A 27,699-nucleotide genomic window follows, 5' to 3' on the forward strand; every position below is an offset into this window, starting at 1 on the left:
CAGTTCAGAACACTCTTCCCACGTGTGCTCAGAGTCACCCTCTGCACAGTTGGTTTCCCTGCCCCACTGCTGAGCTCTGCACAGTTTTGCCTCAATCTCTGCCTGGGAAACACTTGCTGTAAAAACTAAATTATTGGACGTAAATTATTGACCAGGGAGAAGGAGCCTCTTGTCCTGTACCACTCCACAGCTCTAATGAGCTTCATTTGTGCCAAAACACCCCCGGAGCCTGACACATTGTACACACACAGCAGCACATTGTGGGCAGTTTATTCCAGCCAGGGCTCTTTGTGTGTTGTGTTCAAAGGTTACACAAGAGCTGCAGCAGCCCAGCTCAGCCCCACAGGGGTGTCCCCATGCTGAGGGCACAGCCCTGCCCTCCTGCCATGGCACAGAGCACAGCCAGAAGTGGCTTACATGGGATCTTCCACCCACTGGAATACGTTCCCTGCTCCTGTATACAAGAAACTTCCACAGCAGATCAGACTTACCCAACTCCTAACCACCACCACCCTGCTAGGAATTACCCCTGAAATCCTGAGGAGTTCTCCTTCCTGCAGGATAAAGCTCAAAGAGCTAACATAGCCAACCCTCAATTTTGGGGTAGCAGCAGCAGCACAGCAATTCCCTGCTCAGCATCTTTGTTTCTGGAGCTGAGAAAGGCAAAGGGTCTGTGGTGTCCAAAAGAAGCCTCTGGAGCCCTCCCATCCCACACGGGAGTGGGTTCACACTGGTCTCAGGCGTGGCTCCTCCTCCTCCTCTTGGTTTGGAGGCTGGGGAGGTGTTTCCTCCTCCCTGGTGTCCTGTTTGTCCCTCTCTGCCTGCAGCCAGCTCTGAGGAGCAATCATCTTCTTGGGCCCGTGGGGCGGGGGCCCGATCAGCGCTTCGATGTCGTCGTAATTGATCACCTCCTTCTCCAGGAGGGCATTGGACAGCTGGAAAAGAGGATGGAGGCAAAATGAGGGATGGAGCCCCCAGAGAGAGCAGAGAACTGCTTCTCTGAGCTGGTCTGAACTGTCAGCTCAACTCAGGCCTCAGCACCTGCAGCCCCCTCAGAGCAGACCCCAGCTGTGCCACCACAGACAGGGTGACAGCCAAGACCAAATTCTCCAGGCTCCAGCACCATTCCCAAGAGCAGGTTTGGCCAGGAATACACAATGTAACTGCAGGCAACAAAGCAAGCTCTTGGGAATGATTTGGAATGAGAGCTCCAGGAACAATGAGAGAAGTGTCCCTCCTGCCACTGTCACTGCACCTGTGACCCTGCCCAAGAGCCAAAGCAGCAGCATGGAGACCTCTGGCAGACCCAGAGCCTTCCCTGCACACACAGCACTAACAAAGAGCTGTCTGTTCCTGCAGGCAGGGGCTGGAGGTCAGCACAAGTTCCTCTCCAGAAGAGTGGAATTCTCTGGCCCCTCTGGCAGCAGCACCACCCCTCTGGAGCAGCAGGTGGCTGTCCAGCATGGAACTGCTCGATCCTGCTGACGAGATGTGACACGCTGGCCTGGCAACTCAAACACTGACTCTGGAGATACTTTGGCTGCACTTTAAAGTTTTTCTGTGCTGAGCCTTTAGCAAACATCTGGCTGCTGTTACATGGCAGCAGCAGGACAGAGGAGCCTGCAGAGACACCCCTGAGGATCCCAGCTCCAGAGCTGCCAGGGCACTGTCCTGGGGACAGCAGCTCTGTGTGCCCCAGCTCTGTCCTTACCACGCACTGGAGGCCTGACATTGTGTAGCTGAAGGGGTTGTTGTTGTTGTTTGTTTAAAAAGAGGATTTAAGGAAAAGAATTGCTTAATTTGCAAAATAGGCAACATTAAGTTGACTCCTGGTCATTTGGGAAGTCACGGACTGGAATTCTGAAGGGAAGTCAAGGATATACAGAGGGTGCTGTGACCCAAGCTTGGCTCAGCACTGGGCACAGAGCTCCTGGCACAGGTGGGGACGTGCCAGGGTGTGCAGCTGGATCAGGACTGTCAAGACACAAAGGGGAGCAGGCAAAGCTCTATCTCTGCAACAAGGATTCCTTGGTGTAAGTCATTAAGGAGGTGAGAATTGCCTGAAGTCACCAGAAAGCAGGAACCAGCCCTGATCAGCCAAGGTGACAGGCACCTCATATTCCTGCACCAAAACCAGACACTGTCCACCTGATTACTGGCTTGGCTTCCCAAAAACATTAACTGTCAGCTCTCCAGAAAATTGCACTGCCAAGAGGCAAGCAGAGAAGTGCAGGTGAAGGACACAAATTCCAGCTTTGATCATTTCCACAGAGCACTCCTCCTCCTCTAGCCTGCAAACACCAGCTGGTGTGAGGAGGCAGACTACTCACTGCTGGGAAAGGCACACACATTCCTCCCGTGCCTGCTCTGAATCCGGGGGATACACAGTAAACACTCACTCCTTCCCAACACTCCCACTACAAGACTTTCTAGGAGAGAGACAACACTGCAACAGCTGAGCTGCAGAGCACAGAAAGCAGCAAAAGCACCAGTTATAAACACCCAAACCAACCAACAAACCCCCACACAATCCAACTCACTGTTTGCAGCTTGTCCCTGTTCTCCAGCAAGAGCTTTTCTGTGCGCCTGTAAGCTTGAGCCACCAGGGTTTTGGCTTCCTTGAAGAAACAAGAAAAAGGAGTTGGGGTGTAGGTGGCAACAAACACAATGTGTGGCTAAACAAAGAGAGCACTGAGGGATGGAATCTGCAAACTGAGCCAGGCAGAATGTGGTTCCCATCAATAGAAACTATGGATAAACTGGTTGGAAAAAGGCCTGAGGAGTGCTGGTGATAAGGGGCAGTGAAGTCTTGCCCTAGCACAGCTCGATGGGAAATGCAGATTAAGGCTGTCCAGGAGCTAAAGGTGCAGCTCAGCACAAATCCCAAGGAAGCACAACCATGGTGCTTTTGAAACAGAGCTTTGTTGTTTCCAGCTTTTTGAACTAAAGCAATGTGTTTTTTCAGCAACGACGCCAAACTTCCTGTCAAAACAGGCTGCTTTGCAGTCAGTTTGACCATCATTTTGGTTAGAAAGTGCACACATCTACACTGTGCTGCTCTAACTTTAAGACACGGATTTCTTGCCATCTCAGCCCTGCACAGCACAGGCTACTGGGCTGAACTCACAGCCAGGTGGGATTCTGCCTGTCCCTGAACTCACAGCCAGGTCAGATTCTGTCTGTCCCTGCTGCCTCACTGCACAGTCATGGAACAGGTAAGTGCTCACCCACTGGCCAACAGCAAAATGCAGATTGTTTGGGTGTAAACCACCATTTTTCAGTGAACTTCAGAAAGCAAAGAACAAAAAGAAACCCTTATCCCAGGGGGCCCTTACGTGGTCCATCATTTGCTGCAGGCCCTGGCTGAAGGGGCGCCGGCCGATGCCAGGGGCACTCTCTGGGTCAGGGAAGGAGATCTGCCCGATGCTGGGCACCATCCCATACTGCTTCACCATGGAGTAGGCAATCTTGGTCACCTTCTTCAGGTCATCCTGTGCTCCTGGGAAGGAAAGCCACACACACATTGCTGGTCAGTTCTCAGCTCAGTGCAGGAACATCCTGCACACATTGTCCTACCAGTGGAGAAAGAAGAGGACCCACTGCAGCTCGTGGGGGTGAATATTCAACCCACTGAGGGACCTTCCTGCAGGGCCCAGGAGTGACAGAGAGTGGCCCTACTGTGGCCAGCTCACCTGAGTCCTGATCTGCCAGTGCCCACAGAGCAACCTGGTCTAGTGGAAGGACTTCTCTACCCATGCCAAGGGGTGAAAGGAGATGGGCTTTAAGGTCCCTTCCAACCCAAACCATTCTGTGACCCTATATGGATTTAACCAGCTGGAAACAGCAAAGAAAGTTCTAGGTCTTCTCAAGAGCCTCACTGGTAACTGCAACTGTGGGCTTAGGCTTTGGGACAAGTCTGAGACAACACAGTGACAACCACCCCCAAGACCTCCGTGCCTACAAGTGTTAGAACACACCATGAGACATTTCTCCTTGCCAGCACAGGAAACCTCTGTCCCTTGCTCAGATCCCCTTGGAGCTCCACCTGCCCATGCCAGGCTCTGGCTGCTCACCTGTGGTGACCTTGTTAAAGGTGATGGCCTCGGCCACTCTGCCCCCCAGGGCCATGCACATCCTCTCCAGCAGCTGCTCCTTGGTGAACAGGTACTGCTCCCGGGGCAGGATCTGTGCGAAGCCCAGCGCCGCGTTTGTCCGAGGGGCAATGGACACCTGCAACACAGGGCAGCTCCCTCAGCTCACACAACTGCAGAGCTCTCCCCACAGCAGCACAGGGAGGGCAGGAACAGCCTCTGCATTTCCAGTGAAGTTTGTCCAGAGCCATGGACAGGCTGGCCTACAGAGACATGGCCAAGGAACAGCAGCGTGTCCTCATTCCTGCACTGTGGGCTCTGCCTTCACTCACAAACAGAATTCCTGCTCAGGAAATTATCCTTAACAGCAAATCACAGAAACCCTGAAATTTAGGAGTTACTTTGGAGTGTATAGGCCACACAGAGATCACTGATTCTACTCCAGAATCCCTGAGACTACCTGCTGAAAAACAGGAGCTTTCAGAAAAATAACAGCCATTTTCCCTGTGCACTAAAGGAGAGTAATTAACACCAGTTCTGCTTACACAATGGGTCATTCAGAGTGAATGTGCCGCTGGTAAGGGGCCAAGGAGCTGTCACCCTTGTCATTTCACTCCCCACCTCCCCCCAGTGCCCTGGCTTTTGGAGGAGATGTGCACGGATCACATCCCCGGGTGCCAGAGAGGCCTTTCCCTGCAGAGAAGGGCTTCGGGCAGACAACCTCCCAGTCTGGAAAACACATCCCTTTCATCAGTATCAGAGCAATCCCTGCAGTGGCTTTGCTGGCTGCAACGTGCTGGGAAAGGGATCACATTTGGATGTGTGAACACATGGAGCAGCCTGGAAATGCATGACTGAGCAGCAGCACCAGGAGACTCAGTTCCTTCTAGTTTTTAATTGCAAGGCTTCTCCTATAGCTGGTTAATCAGCTTTGCACCAGCACCATCATCAATGGAGCCTAATAATGGATTTCTCTGCAGCATAAATTAGGGACATGGTTTATATAATCACAGAATCATTAAGGTTGGAAATGTCCTACAAGACCATCAAGTCAAACCTTTGAACCAAATCCCACCAGCCCACTGAACCACACTGTGAAGTGCCATTTTTACTTGTTTTTGAACATTTCTAGAGACTGTGACTCCACCACCTCCCTGGAGAGCCTGTTCCAATGCTTAACCAACCTCTCAGCAAAGAATTTATTCCTAATATCCAGCCTGAACATTTCCTAGTTTAGTGGTGGGCTTGGCAGTGCTGAGTAGCTGAACTCGACAACCTCAAAGTTCCTTTCCAAGGAAAGCGATTCTGTATTTTCCATGTATTTTGCTGCAGTAGCACAGCCACAGGGCTCAGAGAGCTGAGCAGAACTGCACACAAGTAGCACAAAGCAATCCTGGCCAGGGAAACCCTCCCTGGCACTGGAGGTACCTTCATGACGGCCTCGGTGTGCTCCAGCAGCCACCCCACCAGCGCGTGCCCGGATTCGTGGAATGCCACCACCTTCCTCTCTTCTGGTGACAAGATCTTGCTTCTTTTGGCAGTGCCTGTGGGAACACAGACCAGGGCTTGATAAGTTTATCAACAGGTGCAACAAATGGGGCATAACCTGGTGCAGCCCAGTGCACAGCCTGTGGCTGAACGGTTTGTGCTGTGCTCTGGAGAGGGGGAGGCAGCAAAACCCCTTTATAAATAAAATGTTTGGAAAAGGTGCTCTCTAGTCCTGAGGTGGAAAGCAATCCATGCCTGGAACTGCTTGAAAACCCTGGCAGAAAACCTTCTCCCTTCTCCTTACAACAGACTTTAATGATCAGATAAATAAATCGACATTTGATTTGATCACAGCTCAGGAACCTTGTTCCCAGGGTTGGATCTGTAAAAAGGCAGCTAATTCTTGTGTTTTTGGGGTTTTTTTTTTGTGGAAAAAAATCTGAAAACAAAAAAACCTCCAAACAACAGAATCCAAAATGAGACTAGCTAGAGTCTCATGCTCATTTAGCTTTTTTCAGTCCCTTAGGCAGAACAAGAGAGATGTTGGATCATATACACAAGGTCCCAGTTGAGAAAACTGTGCATTAAGAGTGTTCAAATCAGCTAAAGTCCAGGAGTAGATACAGAAATCCTTCTCCAGAGCCTGAAAACGTCTCTGATTACACATGGCATGCTCTGTATGAGCTTATTCCCAGGCTCCTGAGAACCAGCAAATGAAGCCATAACTCACATTTAACCCTTCCTCCAAAAAGGTGATTTTCGAAAGTATCTATTTTCCAACTCAGCAGAGCAAGTCCATAAAGGACTTAAAAAAAAGGTGAATGGAAGTAAAACCTCTAGCACATAGGAAAAGTTAAGTACAGAACACACAGTGTTCTTATGCTGGATGCAAAAAGGTCCCAGGATTTGCAGGCCAGAGTCCCCAAGCAGAGCCCAGAGCAGCCAGTCAGAACCAATATTGCACCAAGCTTGCTTCATGCCTTGGAAAAACAACATTCTATTAAACACGAATTTTTAAACAAAGTCAAGGGTTTTATTAAACAAGGAAACAACAAAATTAGTATGGCAGATCTTGTAAAATTACTGCTCAGGGACCCTGGAAACTGCTGTGCCCTGCCAGGCACGATGGAACAGCAGATTAATTGCAATTGCCTTGATTTTCATCAGTCAGTCCCTTCCCCTGCCCTCAGCAGTGTGTGAGCATGGCTCTCTATGGCTATTTCCACAGAAAGATGTATCTATTCTCTATAAATGTATGTATTTATGTGTGTATATATATATATACACATATACAGACAATTAAAAAAAATCTCTGTCACTGAGGGAAGGACTGTGCTCTTCACAACAGCACACACTGTCCCTACCAAGATTATTTCTTTTCCTGTATCATCTACAGGCATGGAAGTCCCCTGAAAGCCTGTAATTATCACATTCATGACACAAGCCACCCAGGAAAGAACTCTGGTGCATCTCTGCTGGCCTCAGACAAACCCCACCAAGAAAATAGGCTCCATCTTCTAAAGCCAAGCCCTAAAAGCCTCTGTGTGCTCAGCAGGTTTCTTCCCTCGCTCCCAGGAGACCTGACTGACTGCTTTCTGTTCCCAAACTAAAAACACAATGGGAACTACCACAGAGAGAAGTTCTTGCTCCTCCCTTACAGCAACACAAAGCTTTAAGGCTGACAGGGCCTCTGGACTTGCAGAGCTCCCTTTTGATTCCACCCCACTCTTATTAAAACCAGAAGCTCCTAATGGAAAGCACAGTAATATCTTCTTTCTTTCAAGAAAAGCTTTTATAGGAACTGAAATGCCCTCTGGATTGTGAAACCCAGAAGCATTCCTGTGACATGGAAAGGGGACATTTAATACAGGGGCCTGGGGGGTTGTTTGGGGTCTTTTAGAATTTGTCTACAAAAAATAGCCAGTCCTGCTAATATGAGAGAATCTGATTAAGCAACAAAAAGACTCAGTGGCCTCCTACACACACCAGAGCCTGAGTGAGGCCAGGCAGCTTTAACTGCCAAAGCTCATGTCCTGCAATGCCCCACCACATGGATCCCAGAGATCTCTTCTGCTGCCAGGCTCCCCCAGCCTTCCTTGTTTTTTGCTTTATCTTCCCAGTCTGGGGAACTAAGGCAAGGCTCAGAAAGAAAAGGCAAGTGAGTCCCTGCAAGTCTGGTGTTTGTGCTCCTGCAGATGGTAAAGCAGAGCACATCTGTACAAGAGCATGTGGTATCAGGACAAGGGGGAATGGCTTCAAACTGAAAAAGAGGAGGTTTAGTTTGAATATCAGGAAAAAAAAAATCTTCCTGTGAGTGTGGGGAGGCCCTGGCAGGGGTTGCCTACAGAAGCTGTGGCTGCCCCATCCCTGGCAGTGTCCAAGGCCAGGCTGGATGGGGCTTGGATCAACCTGGGATAGTGGAAGGTGTCCCTGCCCAGGGCAGGGATTGGAATACAGACTTTAAAGTCCCTTCCCACCCAAAGCAGTCCAGCATTCTGTGATCTTTGCTGCAGCTGATGAGAATTTCTGTGTTACAATTACAGTTGTCTCACTGTCCACTCTTGGGAGCTCCTAAGTACAGTTTGGGATTCGTGTTTTTAACCAAAGCACTCCAAGGGTTTTGTTTTTCTGCAACAGGTGAAGCTGTGAGGAATTTTCTCAAACATCTTCTTTTAAATGAGGAATTCTCTGAGCATTTTCTAATAAAGCAAACACTGAGGACTTAATTCCAGGATCAGGAAGTAACTGACCCAGTACAAACATCCTGTTCCACACGTTCCACTAAAAAGGCACAGAGTGGCAGCCTGTGTGCCTGGGCTCCTGCTGGGAACCCAGCCTGGAGGTAGTTCAGTGTCTGATTATGAAATCCACAGCTTGGCTCCAGGGCACCTCAGCCCAAAACCCACCAGATCCAAATCCCTCAGGTGAAGTCAAGAGTTCTGGGAACTCTTTTCCCCTCCCTACAATACACTGCTACAGGGAAATCTCCAGAGGTTCCTCTCCTGGCAGTGGCACAAGCGGCAGGGAAAGGCCACAGGATGTTCTCAGAGGGAGAACAGTGCTCTACTGTCTTGCAGTTTATTCTGCCAATTCATCAAAGCCTGGGCTTGGAGGGCAGAAAGAAAAATCTCCAATTTCTTGCTGGTGAGGATGCAGAGACTATTTGCTATTGATGTTTATGTAGCAGGTGTCCAGAGCAGCAAGAAAAATTCAGAGTTGTTGTGACTTTTCTTGTTTAAAAAAAAAAACCCACCCACAAACCCCCAACCTTCTAAACTGAAAAAGCCCCACAGATTCAAATTCTCCTCTATTATTTTGACAGTGGCCATTTTCCCTGAGCTGTGGGTTCAGACTCCTGAACATGCAGGAAGGTGGAACCATTTGGGTTTTTTTTTCAGAGAACTTTCTGTGACTGTCACTGAAGACCTTCAGGCCAGAGCACAGTCTGGACCCATATGTCTTTCTGGGATGTAACTCCCTCACCTGAGCAGAACAGACCCCTGAGGCAACACCAAAAATGCTGCTGCACTGGCACAGGTGCCCAGAGAAGCTGTGGCTGCCCCTGGATTCCTGAGAGTGTCCCAGGCCAGGCTGGATATTGAGGCTTGGAGCAATCTGGGCTAATGGAAGGTGTCCCTGCCCATGGCAGGGGTGGAACTGGATGTGCTTTAAGGTCCCTCCCACCCCAAACCAGCCCATAATTCCATGGAATGGCTGCATCTCTCACCTGCAATGACTCTTTCCACAGCATACTCGAAGTTGGAGGTGTCGATGGATTTGTGCCCTTCCCTGGCAGCGTGAAGAGCGGCCTCATTGCAGATATTTGCTATGTCAGCTCCTGCAGACACGAGTTCACTAAAGTTACAATGGGTCTGAACAGGACAGAGAACTCAGAGGAGGAATGGGCACAAACAAATCTGGATAAAGACCTAAGGAAGTCAAACAGTCTGTGCTTTTTTGTTCCTTGGGAACAGAGAGCAACTCCAGTCCGTGGTGTTGATGTTGGATTTGAATAATACAACTGCTTTGGCAGGGAATGCTGATACCACACAGAGCTCAGCAATCCAGGAGCAGGCTGAGGCCAAGGCTGGCTCCCAGGGACAGGGATGGTGTGGGCAGTGGGTTGGCACAGGCTGCTGCTCTGCTCAACCTCAGAGAGAAGAGAAGGAACATCTGTTCCCAGTTTGTGTGGGTGGGTGATGGTGGCGGGGGGCTGCTGAGAGCAGTCACGGAGAGGCAGCATGCTGGGGCCTGGGAGAGGGGAAACCCAGAAAGGATATTCCAGGAACTCCACATAAACAGGAACTCTGGAGCCCCTTGCTCAGCACTGTTTCAAGCTCCCAGGGACCCACCCTGGAAGGAGGCTTGATGCAGGAGCCAGGCAGAGCTGTCCAATTTCTACTCTGCTCAGCAAAATAATTCCTACACGTTCCTTCCATCGCTTTCCTGGTAACATAAATCAATTTAACAATCTCTCCTCTCAAGTGCAGCACCTCATCCTCAACAGCTTTGAGAAGAGCATGACTGTTTCCTTCCCTTAGGAGTTAGGCACCTGGGCATTGTAAAAATGTGTTTTCCCTACCTCCCCACCCTGCTAGTCCAACAAATTTCACAAGACTGAAAATAGTAATGAATAACTGCTCATCAGAGCTCACCAGGGAGCTGGTCAGGTTCCCACAATTTTTTTTTATTTCCCACAGAAATGGAAAAAAAAGCCCTTCTTGCCCAAAACTCCCCCAGTCCCCCAGACTCCAGCCTGAATGGAGCAGGAGCAGCCCAAGGACACATCATACCACTGAATCCTGGGGTCAGCTCTGCCAGGTGCTGTGAGTAGAAACTGCCATCCTGGATCAGCTTGAGGCCTTTCAGGTGATGCTCAAAGATCTCCTTTCTCTCCTGTAAAGAACAGCCAGGGGTCACAACGGGGCCCTCCTGTCCAGGGCAGGGAGCAGGGTGGTGGCACTGCCGGCAGAGGGGACACTGACAGCGCCAGCAGAGGGGACAGCGACAGTGCCAGCAGAGGGCAGGGCTCTCCTTGCAGCGTTCCAGAGCTCCAGCAGCCCTGATAAACACACACAGCTTTCAAATTCCCAACAGATGCACGAGGCTCTCCCTGAGTCACAGCTTTCTCTCTCAGGGCCACTCTCCCCCCCTCACTCTCACTCTGATCTGTCTTAACTTCTCCCTCACCATAAAAGCTCTCGCAGGAAGGAGCTCTGACTGTCCCGACCTGCTCCTGCACAAACCACAAACTGCAAAGCCCATGCAGCAGCTCCTCAGCCTGCACCCATTTCCCAGATGGAGGTGGGGGTGAGAAGCCGCTGGCAAGCAGCCACCAGTGACTCATTCAGCTGGTCCAGGAGATCCTGACTCAAACAATGGGCTCAGTTGCCAGGGTTTTTCCCCTTCCTCCTTCAGGGCAGCTGCACGGTTCATGCTTCCGGGGCCAGATTCTATCAGGCATTTAAGGTATTTTCACTGAAAACTCTGCGGAGGACAGTGAAGCACAGATGGGAGAGGAAGAGCCTGTGCTGGCACAGCACACAGATCCTCACTGCAGCTGAGCCTATTCCCAGAACTCTGCTACAAATGTCAACACAGCGGACATGGAAGACTCTTGTAAATGGATTTAAAAAGCATTCAGAAGGAGAAAGTTACTTAACAGGCTGCCTAAAGGAAAGTGAGGAGCCTTACAAGGATAGAGAGGGCAATAAACCTACAGGATTTTAAGGCATATGACAATTTAAGTTCTCATACCAGCCAATTGCCAATTAGGTTAGGTGCTTCCCAATTTCCTGAGGAGAAGATACAAACATAGCTCTGCATCTGCATGGCAAAGGGAACCTTACAGGAATTCACTGCCAAGGCTCTACCAGAGCAGAGACCTGCTGACCTGTGAGCTGTCCCTTCCAGGAATCTGTCACTACAGGAATCAGCCACTGCATCAGCACCACAAATCCTTGACTCAGAGCACAGAAACAGGAACACAGAGGCTCAACATCTCCAACTCCTCCAAGCTCAGCCTTGCCAGACCAGCAGGGACTGGGACACCTCAGCCACAGGAGGGACAAGGCAGCTGGTGGAACATACCTGGAGTGTTGGGAGGTCAATAAAGATGTGCCTGTCCAGCCTCCCAGGTCTCATCAGAGCGTTGTCCAGGACGTCGGCGCGGTTGGTGGAAGCCAACACTATGACGTGATCCGTGGTCCCCATCCCTGCCAAGGACAAGACCAGAGGAAGAGGTTTTCCCCACCTCAGACTGCACTGCAGGCACACAGTGGGCTGAAGTGCACAGCTTTACACGAAGCCAGAGGGTGTTCAGAGCACCCTTTGGGGCTGCTGAGGCTGAGTGGCCCCTGCAGCTTGGAGTAAAGAAAGGAAGGAACCTCCCAGGTCACCCAGGCCAGCCTCATGGATACTCTGAAATCTCCTTTTCATTTACTTAATAAATCTTGGCTTAAGACTTCTTTTTGTCTTATTGCCACACTTGGAAACTGCTTCAACTAGATCCCAGAACAGAATCTCTGTTTTGATGAGTTCACAGATGCCTTCTCACCCCCAGATTAAGACAATTCCTGAGTCATTAACTCCAGATTGTACAAGCAGCATTTCCTAGCTGAAACACCCTTTTCCACAAATTTCCATGGAAAGCCCTTTCAGTTTTTATTTACTTTCAGCCTTCAGTCAGAGACAGGCCACCAGGGGAGGGACAGGCTTTCCTGTGAGCTGCTGAGGTCAGTGCAGAGAGAGGACAGCTCTGCCATGTTACAGCACGAGCTGTTCTTTGCCTCCTCACTCACCTCTTACAGGCACCGTGCAGGGCCCTGCACAGACCAGCCCTGCAGAACCCACACCAGACACAAAACACAACTCAAGAGCTTTGCACTGATTATCAGCACAGAATTTGGCCAAGGCAGTCAGAGCAGGTTCTGTCTCCAGGTCTTTAAGGTGAAGGGAGCATTGGGATTTACAGGCTGCCTGAGAGGAGTCCCAATAGAGGCATCAAAGACAGACAGGATTTCCTGGGGAAGGGAAGGCAAGGCACTGGCAGCTGCAGGAGGCAGACTTTGTGCAGCCTGGGTGGGGAGCCAGAGCTCCCTTTGAATCACTGCCCCACACGGTTATTTATTGCATTCCTCCAGGTGCCTGCAGGCCCTTGGGCATGAGTCACCTGCTTGCAGCACACTCCCCAGCCCTGGCACACAGCACACAGCTGCCTTCCCAGGCAAAGGACACCACAGTCCCATGTGCTTCCCTCTGCCAAGTCCCACGCTGTGGAGAGGCGGCTCCGTGCACGTAAGCTGGGCCAGTTTCAGCTCTCAGCTCCAGCAGAAGAGCTGCCAAATGTGTCAGCGTGCAAGAGCTCAGCACAGATCAAGGTTCCAGGTGAGACAGGGGACTGGCTGTGCCAGCCTGTGCTGCAGCAAGACCTGGTGCTCCCTCTCTGCAGGCTCCTGCCTAAATAAGCTGCCAGAGAGGATGGAGCTGAGCATCCCTCACACTGCACTCTGGAGTGGGATAAACAAGCAGAGACTGGCAGGCACTCCAGGAATGGCAGGATTAGATGGCACAGTGCATTATCTGCCTTGCAGCTGGGAAGACTCTTAAAATAGGTCTGACTATTAGAACAAATAAAAAAAAAACAGAAGCACTGAGAGCATCCTCCTCACATCAGCTTCTGCCCCACTTGCTTAATGCAACACCACCTGGCATGTCACAGGCAAAGATCAGCCAAAGGAACAGGCTACAAAAACACCTCATCACGTCAACAAATGAGAGACAGCTCTGAAAATGCAGCCTGAAGAAAAGAGTTCCTGCAAAAGTCACGAACCTCTCAGAAAGGAAAGGGGAAAAGCTGCAAGTGCCTTGCTCCCCACTGAGCAACACACTGCTTGGTGGGCATCTCACCTGCAGGGTTACACTGTGCCACCCTCCAAAAGCCTTTGGACATCTCCTGGGAGCAGTGGCACTGAAATGGGGGCCCTTCCTGAGGGAAGCCTCAGGGCTGCACATGGCACAGCTCGGGACTCCTCTGAGGGCTCCAGGTGAAGAGCTGCTACCAAAAGCCATCCTGCACTTCCATTCACAAACCCCAGCTCAGCCCAGGACTGCCAAAGCTCCTCTCAAAGCATCCAGAACAGAGGAGAGATTTGGGTGACATTCCTCTTCCGCTTGTCTGCGGTTTGAGAGGGAAGATTCACTATTCAAAGCAGGCACCTGCTCCGGCAGAGCCGGGCTTTGTGCGTCACTCCCTCCTCTCTCACAAACAGCTTTTGTGGAGAGGCTCCCTCCGGCGCCTCCCCTGCTCCCACCACGTCCTGGTGCTTCCCCAGCTCGGAGAAAATTGTCAGAGGGAAGGAACCCGAGGCTGCTGAGGGAAGAGTCCTCTGATTTCTCCAAAGGGTTCACATCTATGTGACCGAGCTCCAGCTTGTCCTCACCCCATGCAGCTCATGGTGCCCTCACCCCCCTGCAGCCTGCACAGCTCTGATCCTCCTTTCCTCCCTCTCCTTTCCTTCCAAGGAATCTCATTCAATCACAGAAATCCAACAATCAGTGATGACTCACAGGTCTGCTTTTGTGCATGATGTTTTTTCTCCAATTAATACCCAACTCGGCTTTATGGTGCTGTCTTGCCTTCAGCCCTCAATTTAAGCTCAACCAGAGCTCTCAACCTTCCACCTCAAGGCTTCCTTACAAACACCCACCACTCCTGGGGCAGAACTGTTCCCCTCCTAAACAGGTTATTCACCATCAACCTGGGATCTGTTTTGCTGTGCTGCACGTGGCACATCAGTGTTGTTTTGGGAGACACACTCTGTTAGGTAACACTCCAGTGACACATGCCAGGGTCCCTGCTGATCCCATGTCCCCAGCACCAGGCTGACATCCTTGCCACTTGTCTCCTGTTTGACACTGACAACTCCTTGGACTGGTTTTTTTTAGTGTGTGTTTGATAAAGCACCGAGCAAAATGAAGGACTGTACATGATCTGTGCGAGACACGAATAAAGAATGAGATAATATAGATTTAAAAATAAACCAGGCAGCACACTGCAAACAAGGGACTATAAAGTACCCACTGAGGGTAATATTTGCCTTCTAAACTCACTTTCCAGTTGAGCTGAACCCTCATTCCTGCACTGAGACTCACCAGAAAAACACTCTGGAAACCACACCTAATTTTTACAGACTGATGGAAATCAGACATTTTCATTTTTAGGATAGAGATGTGGAATGTACTGACTACATATTCCAGAACAGACACACAGGCTTCCATTTAATTCAGAGGCCAGCTCACCCTACAGCTGTCAGGGGAGAAAAGGACCCACCCAAGCCAGGACTGCTGGGCTGTGTTACCACTGGCCTTTCCTGTCAGGATCATCTGCTTCACTGGAAACACTCAGTACAGAGCCAGCAGTTGGAACTCAGGTCTGGGGATGGTTTTGGTGCACGATGGCATTTTTCAAATGAAGAGTGTGATGAGAAAACATGGCAGTCAAGCTATGAGTCACAGTTGCAGTGAAGGGAAAAGTGAAACAAACACTCTGATGGGCAGGTAGTTGGTCACTTTTGATCCTGCAACAGTAAGATTTAGCAACAGAAATGTTTCAAGTTGGGTCAGTGCTGCAGGCTTGGACAGAGACAGGACTAAGGACTGCCAAAGGATCATTCTTTGTGTGAAAGTGTCTGAGCAAAGGGCCAATTCCAGGTGCACAACAGCCAGTAACCAAACACAAGTGTGGCCTCAAACCAGGACTTGTTTGCTAAGTTTATCTCCCTCATCTCAGAGAGCCTGTGGTCAAGCAGACAACACAAACATAAGGCAATGGACAGAAGAATTGATGTATTACATCACTTCTGTCCCTTTAGGACAGCTGAACTCTAAAATCTGACAGCCTTTAAACCACTGCCTGTCTCAGACTGGATACAACAAGTATCCAACAACACCTAATGGCCAGCTGGACTGAAACTCCAGGGGGTTAAAGTTGACTAGATTTGGGCACCAGCAATGGGGTACACGGGCTCAGACTGATTCACACTTCAGCAAGAAAACACTGGACAGACCAGGCAAGTCCAGGCAGGACAAAGATGAAGAGGCCAACAGCTGGACCTCTGAGGAGATAAAGGCAGGGAGAAAAACACTGACCATCCATCTCCACCAGCAGCTGGTTCAGGGTCTGCTCCTCCTCGGCGTTGGCGAAGCCGGAGACGTTGGTGGAGCGTTTCTTGCCCACGGCGTCGATCTCGTCGATGTAGACGATACAGGGAGCGCGAGCCTGCGCCTCCCGGAACAGGCTCCGCACACGGGCCGCCCCCAGGCCTGCAGGGAGAGGGGAGGAACAGTCATCCTGCAGCTGGAACTGTTAGTAGAGATGGAGAGCATTGCTGGCCCTCAGTGAGACACCTGATAAACCCTCTGGATGTGACAGTTCCTCTCTCAGCACTCTGGGCACACAGACACAGCTCCAGAAGTCGTGTTTAGTCCTGAGGCTCAGTGTGTCCTGGAGCTGGGTTTAACTGGGCTCCTAAACCTGTGAGGAGTCCTACAGCTGCTGCAATGGGAGCTTGGCTCCCAGCTCCCAACATGGCCTCCTGTTCCTCCCACAGCTCAGAGCAGAAATAGTCAACATTTTCCTGCATACTGACCCCTTGTCAAGCCTCAAGAGATCTGTGAGGAAGGAAGAAAAGGAGAAGGATGGAAATCCCAAGGCACAGAGAGGCCCTACTTTCCCCATCTGCATTTCCATACAAGGAAGGAAGCCTCAGTCAAGGGCTTTAATAATAGGTACAGGGAAGCTGGAGAGGATGCTTGCAGGTGAAGGACCACAGCTGCACTCTGCCAGAAAGCAGCAAACAGAAATGCACTTCAGATACTACATAATTAAGGAACTGCATCACTGAAAACCTTTTATATCTTCAGTCTAAGTATCCAACTCATCCTTCCCATGCCAAGCCCTGTCCTTTGCAGGAAGCTCAGCCAGCTCCCTCCAACTCCACAACAGACAAAGAAAACTCCCCCCATTCCCCAGAGGACCTCACCTCCAATCACCTCCACGAACTCGGAGCCTGCCATGGCCAAAAATGGCACCTGGGCCTCTGTAGCCACGGCCTTGGCCAGCAAAGTCTTCCCACAGCCTGGAGGGCCCAGCAACAAGGCACCCTTGGGCACTTTGGCCCCGAGCTGGAGGTAGCGATCAGGATTCTGCAAGGACAACGCAGCTTGGTCAGAGCCACAGCTCACACCGAGCAGTACCTGCACCACACTGGGGCTTCCCAGAGCTTCCCAAGAATGTTTTCAGCCTGGGCAACTCTGAGCTGCCAACGGGAGCAGCTCTATCTGCATTGTGGAACTGGACATACAGAGCTTCTTTCAATAGAGCCTGCCCAGAACCACAAAGGATGAAGAGCACAGCAACCCCCCTCCCCATGTCACCCCTCTATCCCAGAAGGTGGGCAGCAAACATTTGTTTTGTTCTATTTTTACATACCTTTAAATAGTCCACAAATTCCTTGACTTCCATTTTTGCCTCATGCATTCCTGCTACATCCTTGAAGCCAATCCCTTTTCCAGATTTCCCATCCACAATGGTGAAACGAGCCATCTTCAGTTGGTTCTGTGGAAGGCAGCACAAGGACCAAACAACTTTGGACAAGGCAACAGTCTGGAAAGGCTGTTTGCTACATTTTGGGAGCCAGCCCAGCCCAGGGAGACAGCCCAGCTATCCCTACCACTAAAGTCCCCACCAAAGCACTGGTGTTTTGTTCTGGAGAAAGTTCCAAGACGGATGGTTGACTCAAACTATTTATCCACATGTTGGGAAGAGACAGAACAAACTTGCAGTAATAGTCCCAACACAATCCAAACTCCATGTAGACCAGGAAAGGATGAGTATTAAAAACACACAGATGTCCAAAACCTGATCTGAGTTCTCCTCCCTGATTTCTAAATGCTCTGATCCTTAATACACATGGGACAGTCATAGTTCTGAGGAATACGTGTTGATGGCAAGGAACTGTTAGTGATAAATAATTGCCAATACTTGTGAAAGCACAGACACTTTGCACAGTCTCTGATGCTGCTGCTGGTTTCTGCTGGAAACACCCCAGGCCAAAACTACAGGTTCTCAAAACTGAACAGCCACCACGTTTCCATCTCCTGATGCATGTGAAGCCACAACAAGAGTCAAAACAAGAATTCAGTTAAACATCCCACTCATAACTGCTCAGTATGTTCTACTCAAAGCAGCTACTCAGGAGTTTTTTTTTTCTTTCAGAAGAAAGTTTATGGCTTCTGAGGCCTCAGAAACATCCAAAGGAAGAGTTAAACTCAGGGCCTGGCTGTCCCCACTTAAGCAAGGACACAATCTAGTCCTCAAGGCCTCATTACTCAACACTTCTTTAAAATATTCTTTTTCTCTGAGCAGCTGCATCCTTTTGTTCAAAGAGAATCTCAAAGCCAAAAGAGAATTGCGGAGGAGACTGAGTGGGAAATCCAACAAGGGACTGAATTCACTGTGTTTTCATCCCCAATCCCTGCGGTCAGGGACAGAGCACCACAGGCTGATTCCTACAGTTTCATCAGCTGATCCAGGCCAGGGTGGGAGAGGGGAGGAGGAGGAGGTTTGCCTGGTGTTGCAAGCGAGGCATGCGGCAGGAGCAGAACAGGCCAACATATAATGAACTCCAGAATCTGAACATATTTTATAAATTGAGAACTCATTTTGCAGAAAGCAGCAATTCCTACTTCTGGCTGTATGGGAGGCATGTTGGCAGGGCCCAGTGAAAAACACCATCTGCAGCTGCAGCTCATTAACAAGCTTTGAAAACAGCAAACTGGACTGAAATTCTCTGAGCTCAGCCCTTCCTGCCATTGGGAAGGGAAGGGACCTCTGCTAAGGCCAGTTAAGGTACCAGCCAGGGTGACAACCAGCACAGGATTCAAGGTGTGGCAAGACTGGAGAGTCCTTGGCACCAGTTCATCCTCATCCTGCACTGACTTTGTTGGGAAAAAGGGAGGAGATAACTCAGCAGAAGCCAAGACTCCCCACAGGTTGCAAAACATGTTCAAACCAAGGCTACTCACAAAGGCATTGAAGCCTCCAGCTCTGCTGGCCACCCTGAAGAGGCGGAAGATGCTCCAGAGCATGGACACGGCCACCAGTGTCACTATCAGGGACAGGACATCACTGAAAGGACAAAGACAAGGACAAACTGCAGCATTCAGCCACAACCTGGTCAATATTACCCCACATGGCCACTTTCAAAGGAGGTTTAGGCTGCAGGGCAAGCGAGCAGATGTGATTAAGAAAATGGAACTTTCACAGGTTTTTATGCAGATATATAAAACCCCAAAGCCCAACCATTACATAACCTAAGAAGTTAAACAGAGGACACTGGCAAACATTGCCTACAGCTGTGGAAGAAATTCGACCTCACCATCCACTTCAGAGGCATTTCTGCTTCTAAAACAAGCAGGACCTCCAGGCACTCAGATCACACCCGGAGCAGAATCTGCTGGGGCTGGCAGTGCATCCAAAGGGAGCTCACTGCAGAGGACAGTGCCTGCTAACAATAGGGATTCCAACCCTCCTAATCCTGCCAGAAGCCCTGGTGTGGGTCTCCCATTAGGAAACTGCTTGATCCTCCTTAGTCAAATCTCTCAGGAGTCCTTTCTGCCAGAAAAAAAAAGTGCTGCAGCACCAACATTTGTCAGTTTTCTGGGTCCTTTGGAACGCCTATTGCATTAGAAAGGAGATGGGGAGCTGAGATGACACTCCAGGTCTAACACACTTACAGGACAAACATGCTGAGGACAAATACCCTGTGAGCTCTAAACAAAGGATGCTCCCAAGAGCAGGAAAAATGATCCTATGCCAGATGACAGGCTGAGATTGGTGGCCCTCTGTTCTGCTCCACATGCCTGAGGAACCATCCGGCCTCACCACAGTTTTACACTTATCTTTACACCAGAAATGCGTGTTTCACCTCTCACAGAGGGATGATTTACTGAAGCAAGGGACCAGCAGGAGCTCTATACCCAGCTGCATTTGTTTCTGCTCAGTGAGAGATGCAAAGGCAACAATGAAACCTGAAAGTCACCTTCAGTTTGTCTGCTCTGCAAACAGGATTAATTCTGAAACACCCTGAGCGCCCACAGCGTGGAGCAAGCTGAGCCCGAGCTGCAAAGGCTCTGCACCTCACAGGCTCAAACTCCAGACTGAGACCAAATCCTCCATCATTCACCAGGTCTTCTGAGAGATTTAACATCCCATCAAAGCTCTTAAAAAATTGTTTAAAATCTCTTTTGAGGAGCAGAGGAAACAGCTTGTGTTGGGGGCTGATTGTTCAGTCCTCTCTTCCTGTTACACATAAGTCTGAAAAAATTGGCAAGTTCTGAATTTGAACTGAAGGTCTAATACTGCATGATTAGTTAAAAAAGCTTATCTTTGTATATTCAACTGCATATTAAAAATATCCAAATGTTGATGAGAGGACGAAATCCAGCCCAGGTATCCACTCATACACAAACTTCACATTTTTGCAAGGTGTCTGGGAGGAGGAATTACACACACTGGCCATCTCCAGTGGGAAAATCAAAGCACTATAATGAGGAAGGAAGGTTTAGTGTATCCCCAGCCTTCTCACAGCCTGGGCTGTAACATCACTTGTTGCCAAGATTTCTATCACACTCTGCACTTGGATAGTTGATTATGAGGACAAAAAATGCTCAGCTGAGCAAGAACTCAGTGACCCTGACCTGAAACATTTTGGCCTGCTGCATGTTGCAATTACAGAATTCTTAGGGCCCTCACTTTTCAAACATTAATGTACATCTAAAGCACCTTATCTTTCAGAAACATTCATTCAATGCTCCAAATCCAAGCCCATTTTTCTGGAACATTTAGCTGCAAGTCACTTTTTTCCAAGCAAAGGATGCTATATCACCACTACCAGAGCAACAGTAAGGACAAATTGATATCATACTTTCCATAAAAGCCAGGGTGTTTGTAGGAGATGGGGATTCTGTCTTTCTCATCAATATTCAGCTCGTCCTCCACAGCTCTGAGCTTCTCCTCGAATTTGTCGATGTTTGCCACGCGCATGGTGTACAGCAGGGTCACGTTCTGGGAACAGGAAAGCCACAGCAGCATGGAAATGTTATTTATTATATATCAATATCTGCAAGGAGCAGAGGGACACAGCATGGACAGGTCAGGTCAAAATTAACCTCATTCTACACCCTTTAATCCTGCCTCAATGAGTTTGGGAGCAGATGACTGACACCAGGGCTCCGAGTGAATTTAGGAACCATCTGGTCTAAGGGAAAAAGGCTTGATGGAGTTTGACAGAACACTCATGACTGAAATGCAAACAGGAGAAAACTCTTGAAACAAAAGCCAATCATAAGAGTTTACAATCTCGTGGACACCTTCTCCCATATCAGACTGTGCTGATAGAAGAAAACAGAGTTTCTCCAGCTCTTTAGACATACAAAAGATTTTTTGTCTCCCAGGCTGTTATTAATTATTTTTACAATTCAAACTGGAAGTCTTAGTTTCCAATGCTTGAAGCTCCCTGAACTTCAAATACAAGAAAGAAAAGAACTAAAGCAAATTTACCAGCTGGAGTTTTACTGACCAGTAAAAACTCAGTCACTTTCAGCACTATTTCAGAAAAAAACTCAATCACTTTCAGCACTGTTATCTAAGCTCATTCACAGCTGCAGGGAGTCACTCACAACTTGTCCATGTGGAGTCCCACCCGGGTGCAGATAAATCTCCACAATGTCACTCTCAGGCACCACCTCGATCCTCTGCACCTCTCCCTTGGCCAGCATCTCATTCACAAAGTAGTTCCAGGAGATGTTGGTGCCCTCCCTGTTCTCGCTGATCATGAAGCGAAGCATCAGCACCACGAAGGTGAGGATCAGCAGAGCCCGCAGACGCTCCAGGTGCATCTGGTTCTCCCTTCTCCTGCGTTTCTCCTCCTCTTCAGGAAAAAAGATACCAGAGGAAAAAAGGATTAGTGTTGTAATTGCGGAGTTCTCTGACCCAAAGACGGGATAATTAAATGACAGGGATTAACACAATGGTGCTTTTGTGGGGGTTTTTGTGCTGCATGTTTGGTTTCTCGTGGTCCTCATGCACCAAACCCACTAAAATCCCCCCAAATATCTTTCTAGGCCAAATTGAGACACTCTCCTGCCTGGCCTCATATGGACAGAGGTCAAATAAAAAGCCACAGGACCCTTGCTGCTGAGAATCAAACTGCAGAATGATTATAACCCGCTTTATACAACATGGTTCCAGAGCAGAAAATATTAGGAGTAATCCCAGTGTCCCTGGTAAATCCCACAGCACATTTATTGTTTCCAGGTGAGCTCTGATCTCCTGGCACCTGCACCACAACTCCAGCAACGCTTCCACTACCTCAGTAAATACCTGCATTTGCAGAGAATGGGATACAGCACAGAACACAAATACGCTGTAAATCCATCTGCCTTAACCAAACTCCCTGGATTTTCTCCCATACTACTCACCTCATGTTTCAGAGGGTTTGATAACTTGCCCACATTAAGGATCTGTATCCAAGAGGGATTCCTATGCTGGGTGCTTTCCCACACTTTTATTGTGCTATAGCCACACTGAAGCAATGACACATGGAAAAGGGATGTTTTACTTCAACTATTTGCCATCAAATATTTTTCCAGGCTCACAACTCTTTTTCTTTTTGCACTGCACAGGCAAATTCACAATTCTGTGGGCTGTAAAGGACTGTGACAGCACAGTTCAATGTCAGCTGCTGGCCAGTGTTTGAGTTATTCAAATGACAACAAATATCTCCTCCTCTTCCCAGTCACATGTGAGCGTTCCCAATATATAATTTAACACTTGCTCTTGATATACAATTTAACAGCAACAGCACTATGGCACAGATAAATACCCTTCCACACCCAGAAATAAATTCATTCTGTGCCACTGGGCTCTAATGCACCAGTGCTGCAGCCCAGATTTGATTTATTTGCAAATTCATAACAAATGTCCTGACACCAGCATTTATCACCGGTCACCAATTAGGCCCTACGCGCGCTGCAACAAAACCCAGGGACAAACATATGACCCAGGCAGCTGCTAAAAAAAGTCCTCTGTCCTTCAGAGGCACAGCCTCATTTTTCACTGCTTCCAAGCTCTGCTCCACGCTGAACAGGAAAGGTTTGTTCCTAAATAGAAACAATGCAGCTTGGCAGAGAAGTCATCATTTCAGAGGGCCGTGACAAGCTCAGGCTCCGTGTCCAGCCCCTCTGCTTTGTTCTCTGCGGCCATCCCCTCACCAAGTGTTATCTGCTGCATCCACCTTTGTTAGGACTCAGGAATTCATCCCAAGGCTGCAGGATGACATCCACTACAGTCTTATTTGGGTTAAATAAAAAATTGAAATACATTATAGAAAATTAAAATACATTATAGAAGACTCAGTCGCGTGACATCCTGAAAAGCCGAGCAGGTTCTTAATAAAAAGATTTTACAGAGAAAAGAACTTAAGGAAAGTGAATCTTGATAGAAAAAGTCCATCTATGGCTGTGCAAATTCCTTAGAGGTGTCAGAGTCAACTCCTGCTAGAGCACTTTCCTCTATTTCATTTCAGACCAAGTGGAGGCCCATAACCTGCCCTAAACACACACAATCAGGGGTGTGATCACAAAAACATCTCCCAGAGGAAAGCTGCCCATGAGACATCCTGACACAACTTCTCCCATTTCCAGGAATTAGATCTTTCTGGGACCTTTAACCTGCAGCTGTACAATTTCAGGAGAGAACCCCATTTTCTAGAAAGCTGCAAGGCAACACCAAGCTTTCCTCTAGTCTGTGTTTAATTAAGGACAAAACCTTTTTATTTCTCAGCTGGGGTAAAGTGTGATTGTCTTCAGCACAACATCCACGCTGCACCTCTCAGGAAAGAGTCCCAGGCACTGGATGTGACACTTGCAAGCAGCAGCTGTGGGAATACTTCCAGCTTTTGAGTCTCCACCAGCCTGCACCAAGCAATGATTTGCCATTAACCCCAAATGTGAACTCCCTGATTAAAATCTTTGCAAGGGCTGCGGTGACAGTTCCAAGAGTTCTTTGTAATAATTACAGCAGAGACAAGTGTTCCCCTGGAGACACGGGGCAGCAAATTCCCCCTCCCAAAGCCAGGCTGTCCATTAATCACAGGAGGAGAGGCCACAGAGCACAGTGTGATGCTGGTTACTGATGTGAGCAGCCACAGCATTTCCAGGTGCTGTGCTCAGCCATCCCCAGCCTTGCACACCCAATTCCACACTCCAATTTCCTTCCCAAGACTCTGATACCTGCAGTTCACACCCCACTGGACACTTCACCCCAGTTAAATCAAGGAAAAGCCACAGCTCTGGCCCCAAGGACACTGCAGTGACACCAGCCAGGCTGTCAGCACCAGCTGACCTCTGGCTTCAAAGGCAAAAACCCCAAGAAGATTAAATTATTAAGTGCAACAAGGCAAAAGCCGAGACCTCACACCATTTGGTGAAACCCAGGTAAAGGTTTAGAAAATAAATTATTAAATTTTATTACAGCCTGTAATGATATTAAGTGCCTCCCAACTTGCAGTAGAAAGTTCTGGAGGCATGGCAGGGGGTTGGTGATTTTATGGTCCTTTCAACCCAAGTCACTCTGTGAGCAACAGGTTTTTAGGGAGATAAAGCTCATTTTCAAAATATTCTTTACATGCCTGGGGCTTGGGAGAATAAGACATGGGAAAAAAACTCAGCATCTAGAAAGACTGATTTATAAAAGAAAAATCAAGAAAAATAATAACACAGCTGAGAGATCTTAAAGGAATTGATATCCCAGTTCTGTGATTCACTAGAAGTAGGGATATATCCACATTGAAAGTAAATTAAATACAAGAAAATAAAACCTAATCCAGCTTAAATGACTGGGTTTAGTTCATACAAGTTTATTAAATCAAAATGCTCTACAAAACCTCCCAACCAAAGCCCAGGTACTATTACTGTCCCCCTTCCTAAAGGGGCAATGCCAAGGCAAACAGCAATGGAGAGATTTGCACAGGAAGCAATGTGGCCCAGAAAGATAAACACTTTCATCTCTTGATTAGATATTAGGGGCAAATCCTTCCCTGTGAGGGTGGGAGGCCCTGGCACAGGGTGCCCAGAGAAGCTGTGGCTGCCCCTGGAAGTGTCCAAGGCCAGGCTGGACAGGATTTGGAGCAATTTGGGACAGTGGAAAGTGTTCCTGCCCATGGCAGGGGTGGGACTGGATGGGCTTTAAGGTCCTTCCAACCCAAGCCACTCCAGGATTTCTATGATGTCTTTTATCTTCCAGTCCATCATCCAAACCAAAATAATCCTTCAAACTTGCCATTAGCCCCAGGCTTGTACAGGGGGAAATTACAGGCACAGGGAAGCACAAAGGTGGATCTTCCTCCCTGTGTTTCAGTAAATCCCAGAATTTTTGGCACACACACACATACCATCCTCCTCCTGGGGAGATTTCTTCTTGAACCCTCCATTCTTCTGGCTACTCCCCCGAGAGCTGGATGTGGCAAACCAGGAGGTGTTTCCTGCAGGCAAAGCAGAGCTCAGAGGTTGTTTTGGTGGCACAAGAGGAAATAATTTGGAGAAATTTCTTTGGTATTGAAAGATGGACACAGCTCCCAAGGCACAGCCATCCCTAACACTGGTGTGGGCAGTCAGGAACAGCCTCACACTCAGGACTGGAAATGCTCATTAAAGGAAATAGAGGCAATAGAACTAAATCAGGTTTATCAGGAATGCTTTCATTCTCCAATAAAAGCCAAAAAAGGCTACAAACTCAAAGTCTAACAACTCCAGCACTTCTTTAATCCCCTGAGCTCCTTGTGGGAAGGTGCCACTGCTCATTCCTGTCACCAAACACAACCCTGGATCCCTGCAAACACCTCCACCTCCCACATCCAGGAACAGAACACCTCTGCTGCACTTTAGGAATGCAGAGGAAAGGTCAATTCTCTTATAAAACCAGACCTTTTCCCTTCCTGCCCCTCAGGACTCACCCAGGAGGTTCCAAAGTCTGACTGGATCCTGGATTAGGTGCTGTTTTGTCAGGACTCCACCAGGACCTTGACGTGGCAGGGGAAGTTTTGGTGCCAGGAGGGTCTGAGCAAGGAGAGAAAGAAAAACAAGACAACAAATGAAAAAAACAACGTGGCTGCTCAAGCTTTGTGTGCCCCCCTGAGACTCAGATTCCTGAGCAGGGAATGCTGGGGGTGAGTGTCAGGACAGCAGCTGGAGCCCTGGATGGGATTATTCCTGCTTGGGCACTTCCCACATGGCTTTGGAAATGTTTATAACTCACAGCAAAGAGTAGAAATAGACAACTCATGCTCAAAACACTTAATATTTCATCTTTTTCCTCCCTGTGTCTGTTTTTCTGTTCTAAAGGCATGCTGGAAATCAGTTCTTAGAATGTAAAGACTCCCTACCATAGGGAAAGGAAGTATTTTAACAAAAAATGGATTTTTAAAAGGAAATTTTAAGGACTTTTAACCCTCCTGCACAGGAGCAATGCAGCTCTGTCCCTGAGGTAACTCAGCAGGAATCCTGCAGTGAATATTCACACTTCAGTGACTTGGGACAAGGCTGGAGTGACAGGACAAGGGGCAATGACTTCCCACTGCCAAGGGCAGGGCTGGATGGAATTTTGGGCAGGAATTGTTCCCTGGCAGGGTGGGCAGGCCCTGGCGCAGGGTGCCCAGAGAAGCTGTGGCTGCCCTAGATCCCTGGCAGTGCCCAAAGCCAGGCTGGATGGGGCCTGGAGAAACCTGGGCTACTGGAAAGTGTCTCTGCTATGGCAGGAGGTAAGAATAAGATGAGCTTTAAGGTCCCTTCCCACCCAAATCATTCCGTTATTTCCTCAGATCCAACAGCGCTGACACGACGGACCTTCTGGATGGCACAACCTCAGCTCCCTCCCGAGCAGCCTGAACACCCCTCTCCCCCGTTTTTCTCCTCCCCCGGTGCCCCCGGCGCTCGGTGAGGCCCCGTTACCTGCAGGCCGCGAACGCCGCCGAGGGCAGAGCCGCGGGGCCGGGCCCAGGCGGCGGCGGGCGGCCTCCAGAAGGCGCAGCGGCCGCGGAGAAGCCCCACCCGTAGCAGCAGCGCCATGTCCGCCGGTGCCGCTCCCGGGAGGCCTCAGAGGCCGCGGCGGCGGGTCGGGCCCGAGCCGGGCCACGGCGGCTCCGCCGTTCCCAGAGCCGCGGGCTGAGCGCGGCCGGAAGTGCCCGGGGAGGGCGGGGCCGCCATCTTGGACGCGGGAGCGCGCACGGCGCTGCCAGGACTCAGTATGGCCGCGGGGGCGCGCGGGGGCCGCCGGGAAGGGTCGCGGCGTTACCGCGGTAACGGGCCCGGCACCGCCTGAGGGCCCGGGAGAGCCTCGGGCACCGAGACCCGGACACAGAGCCCCCGGCACCGCCTGAGGGCCCGGGAGAGCCTCGGGCACCGAGACCCCCGGTCTGGACACCGAGCCTCGGCACCGCCTGAGGGCCCGGGCCAGCCCCGGCCACCCAGCCCCGGCCACCCCGTCTCGGCACGGCCCCCGAGCCCCCGGCCCGGCCAGCGAGCTCCCGGCCCGACCACAGAGCCGCCGGTCCGGCCAGCGAGCCCCCGGTCCGGGCCCTCCCGCCGCTCCCCGGGCTGGGCCGGCTCGGTCACGGCTCCTGGAGCAGACACTTCCCCACCAGCCCGGCCTTCTCCGGGCTCTCCAGCTTAGCCCAGCCCGGCCTTGGTCTGGTCCCAGATTATTTAGGCAGGAGAATAAACGCCTGAGAGGGGTGAGAGGATCCCTGCAAGGGTAACAGAGAGGCTGCAGCCACCACTGGGAGGGCCTGATGCTGGAGGTGTGAGCACACAACCAGCCTGGCTCTGGGATTTTATCCCTCCTAATCCCGTGTAATTGTAATGCCTGGGAAAAGAAGGAACAAGCTCTGCAGTGTTAGATTCAGCAGAGAGGAAAGAGACCAGCTCCCTCCCTGTGCAGCTGTTGCTGAGGAAGGTTCCCCTTCTGACAGCCTGAGGTAGGAGTGAGCTCTGGTAGGAAACA

General features: G+C 49.8%; 1 protein-coding gene across 3 annotated transcripts; it reads right to left on the minus strand.

The window, feature by feature from the left end:
* Window positions 1-254: 254 nt before the first annotated feature.
* Window positions 255-26,780, minus strand: SPG7 (SPG7 matrix AAA peptidase subunit, paraplegin). 3 transcript variants are annotated; one of them, XM_083870053.1, is made up of 17 exons: window positions 26,649-26,780; window positions 25,655-25,757; window positions 25,094-25,183; window positions 21,321-21,571; window positions 20,567-20,706; window positions 18,666-18,768; window positions 17,071-17,196; window positions 16,622-16,784; window positions 15,729-15,902; window positions 11,670-11,794; window positions 10,373-10,475; window positions 9,307-9,417; window positions 5,520-5,635; window positions 4,074-4,230; window positions 3,336-3,499; window positions 2,541-2,618; window positions 255-935 (listed from the first exon to the last, which is right to left on the minus strand). In XM_083870053.1, the coding sequence occupies exons 1-17, from the start codon at window positions 26,763-26,765 to the stop codon at window positions 726-728; spliced, it is 2,331 nt and encodes a 776-aa protein (XP_083726179.1). In that variant the 5' UTR covers window positions 26,766-26,780; the 3' UTR covers window positions 255-725. The 3 variants fall into 3 exon arrangements, with proteins under 3 accessions (XP_083726179.1, XP_083726180.1, XP_083726181.1); XM_083870054.1 differs by lacking the exon at window positions 26,649-26,780 and adding an exon at window positions 26,494-26,517; XM_083870055.1 differs by lacking the exons at window positions 25,655-25,757; window positions 26,649-26,780 and adding an exon at window positions 25,435-25,529.
* Window positions 26,781-27,699: the final 919 nt, after the last annotated feature.

This window comes from Zosterops lateralis (assembly GCF_965231275.1).
Source record: "Zosterops lateralis genome assembly, chromosome: 12".
Lineage (NCBI taxonomy): Eukaryota > Metazoa > Chordata > Aves > Passeriformes > Zosteropidae > Zosterops > Zosterops lateralis.

Bases quoted from the DNA above. Each gene is read 5' to 3' on its own strand.
- SPG7 (XM_083870053.1), bottom strand. From the start codon at position 26,765: ATGGCGCTGCTGCTACGGGTGGGGCTTCTCCGCGGCCGCTGCGCCTTC. The intron at 11,795-15,728 runs GTCAGTGTTTTT...TGTCCTTGGCAG, and splicing joins GCTGCTGGTGGAGATGGATG to GGATGGGGACCACGGATCAC. The intron at 10,476-11,669 runs GTATGTTCCACC...TGTTCTTTACAG, and splicing joins TTGACCTCCCAACACTCCAG to GAGAGAAAGGAGATCTTTGA.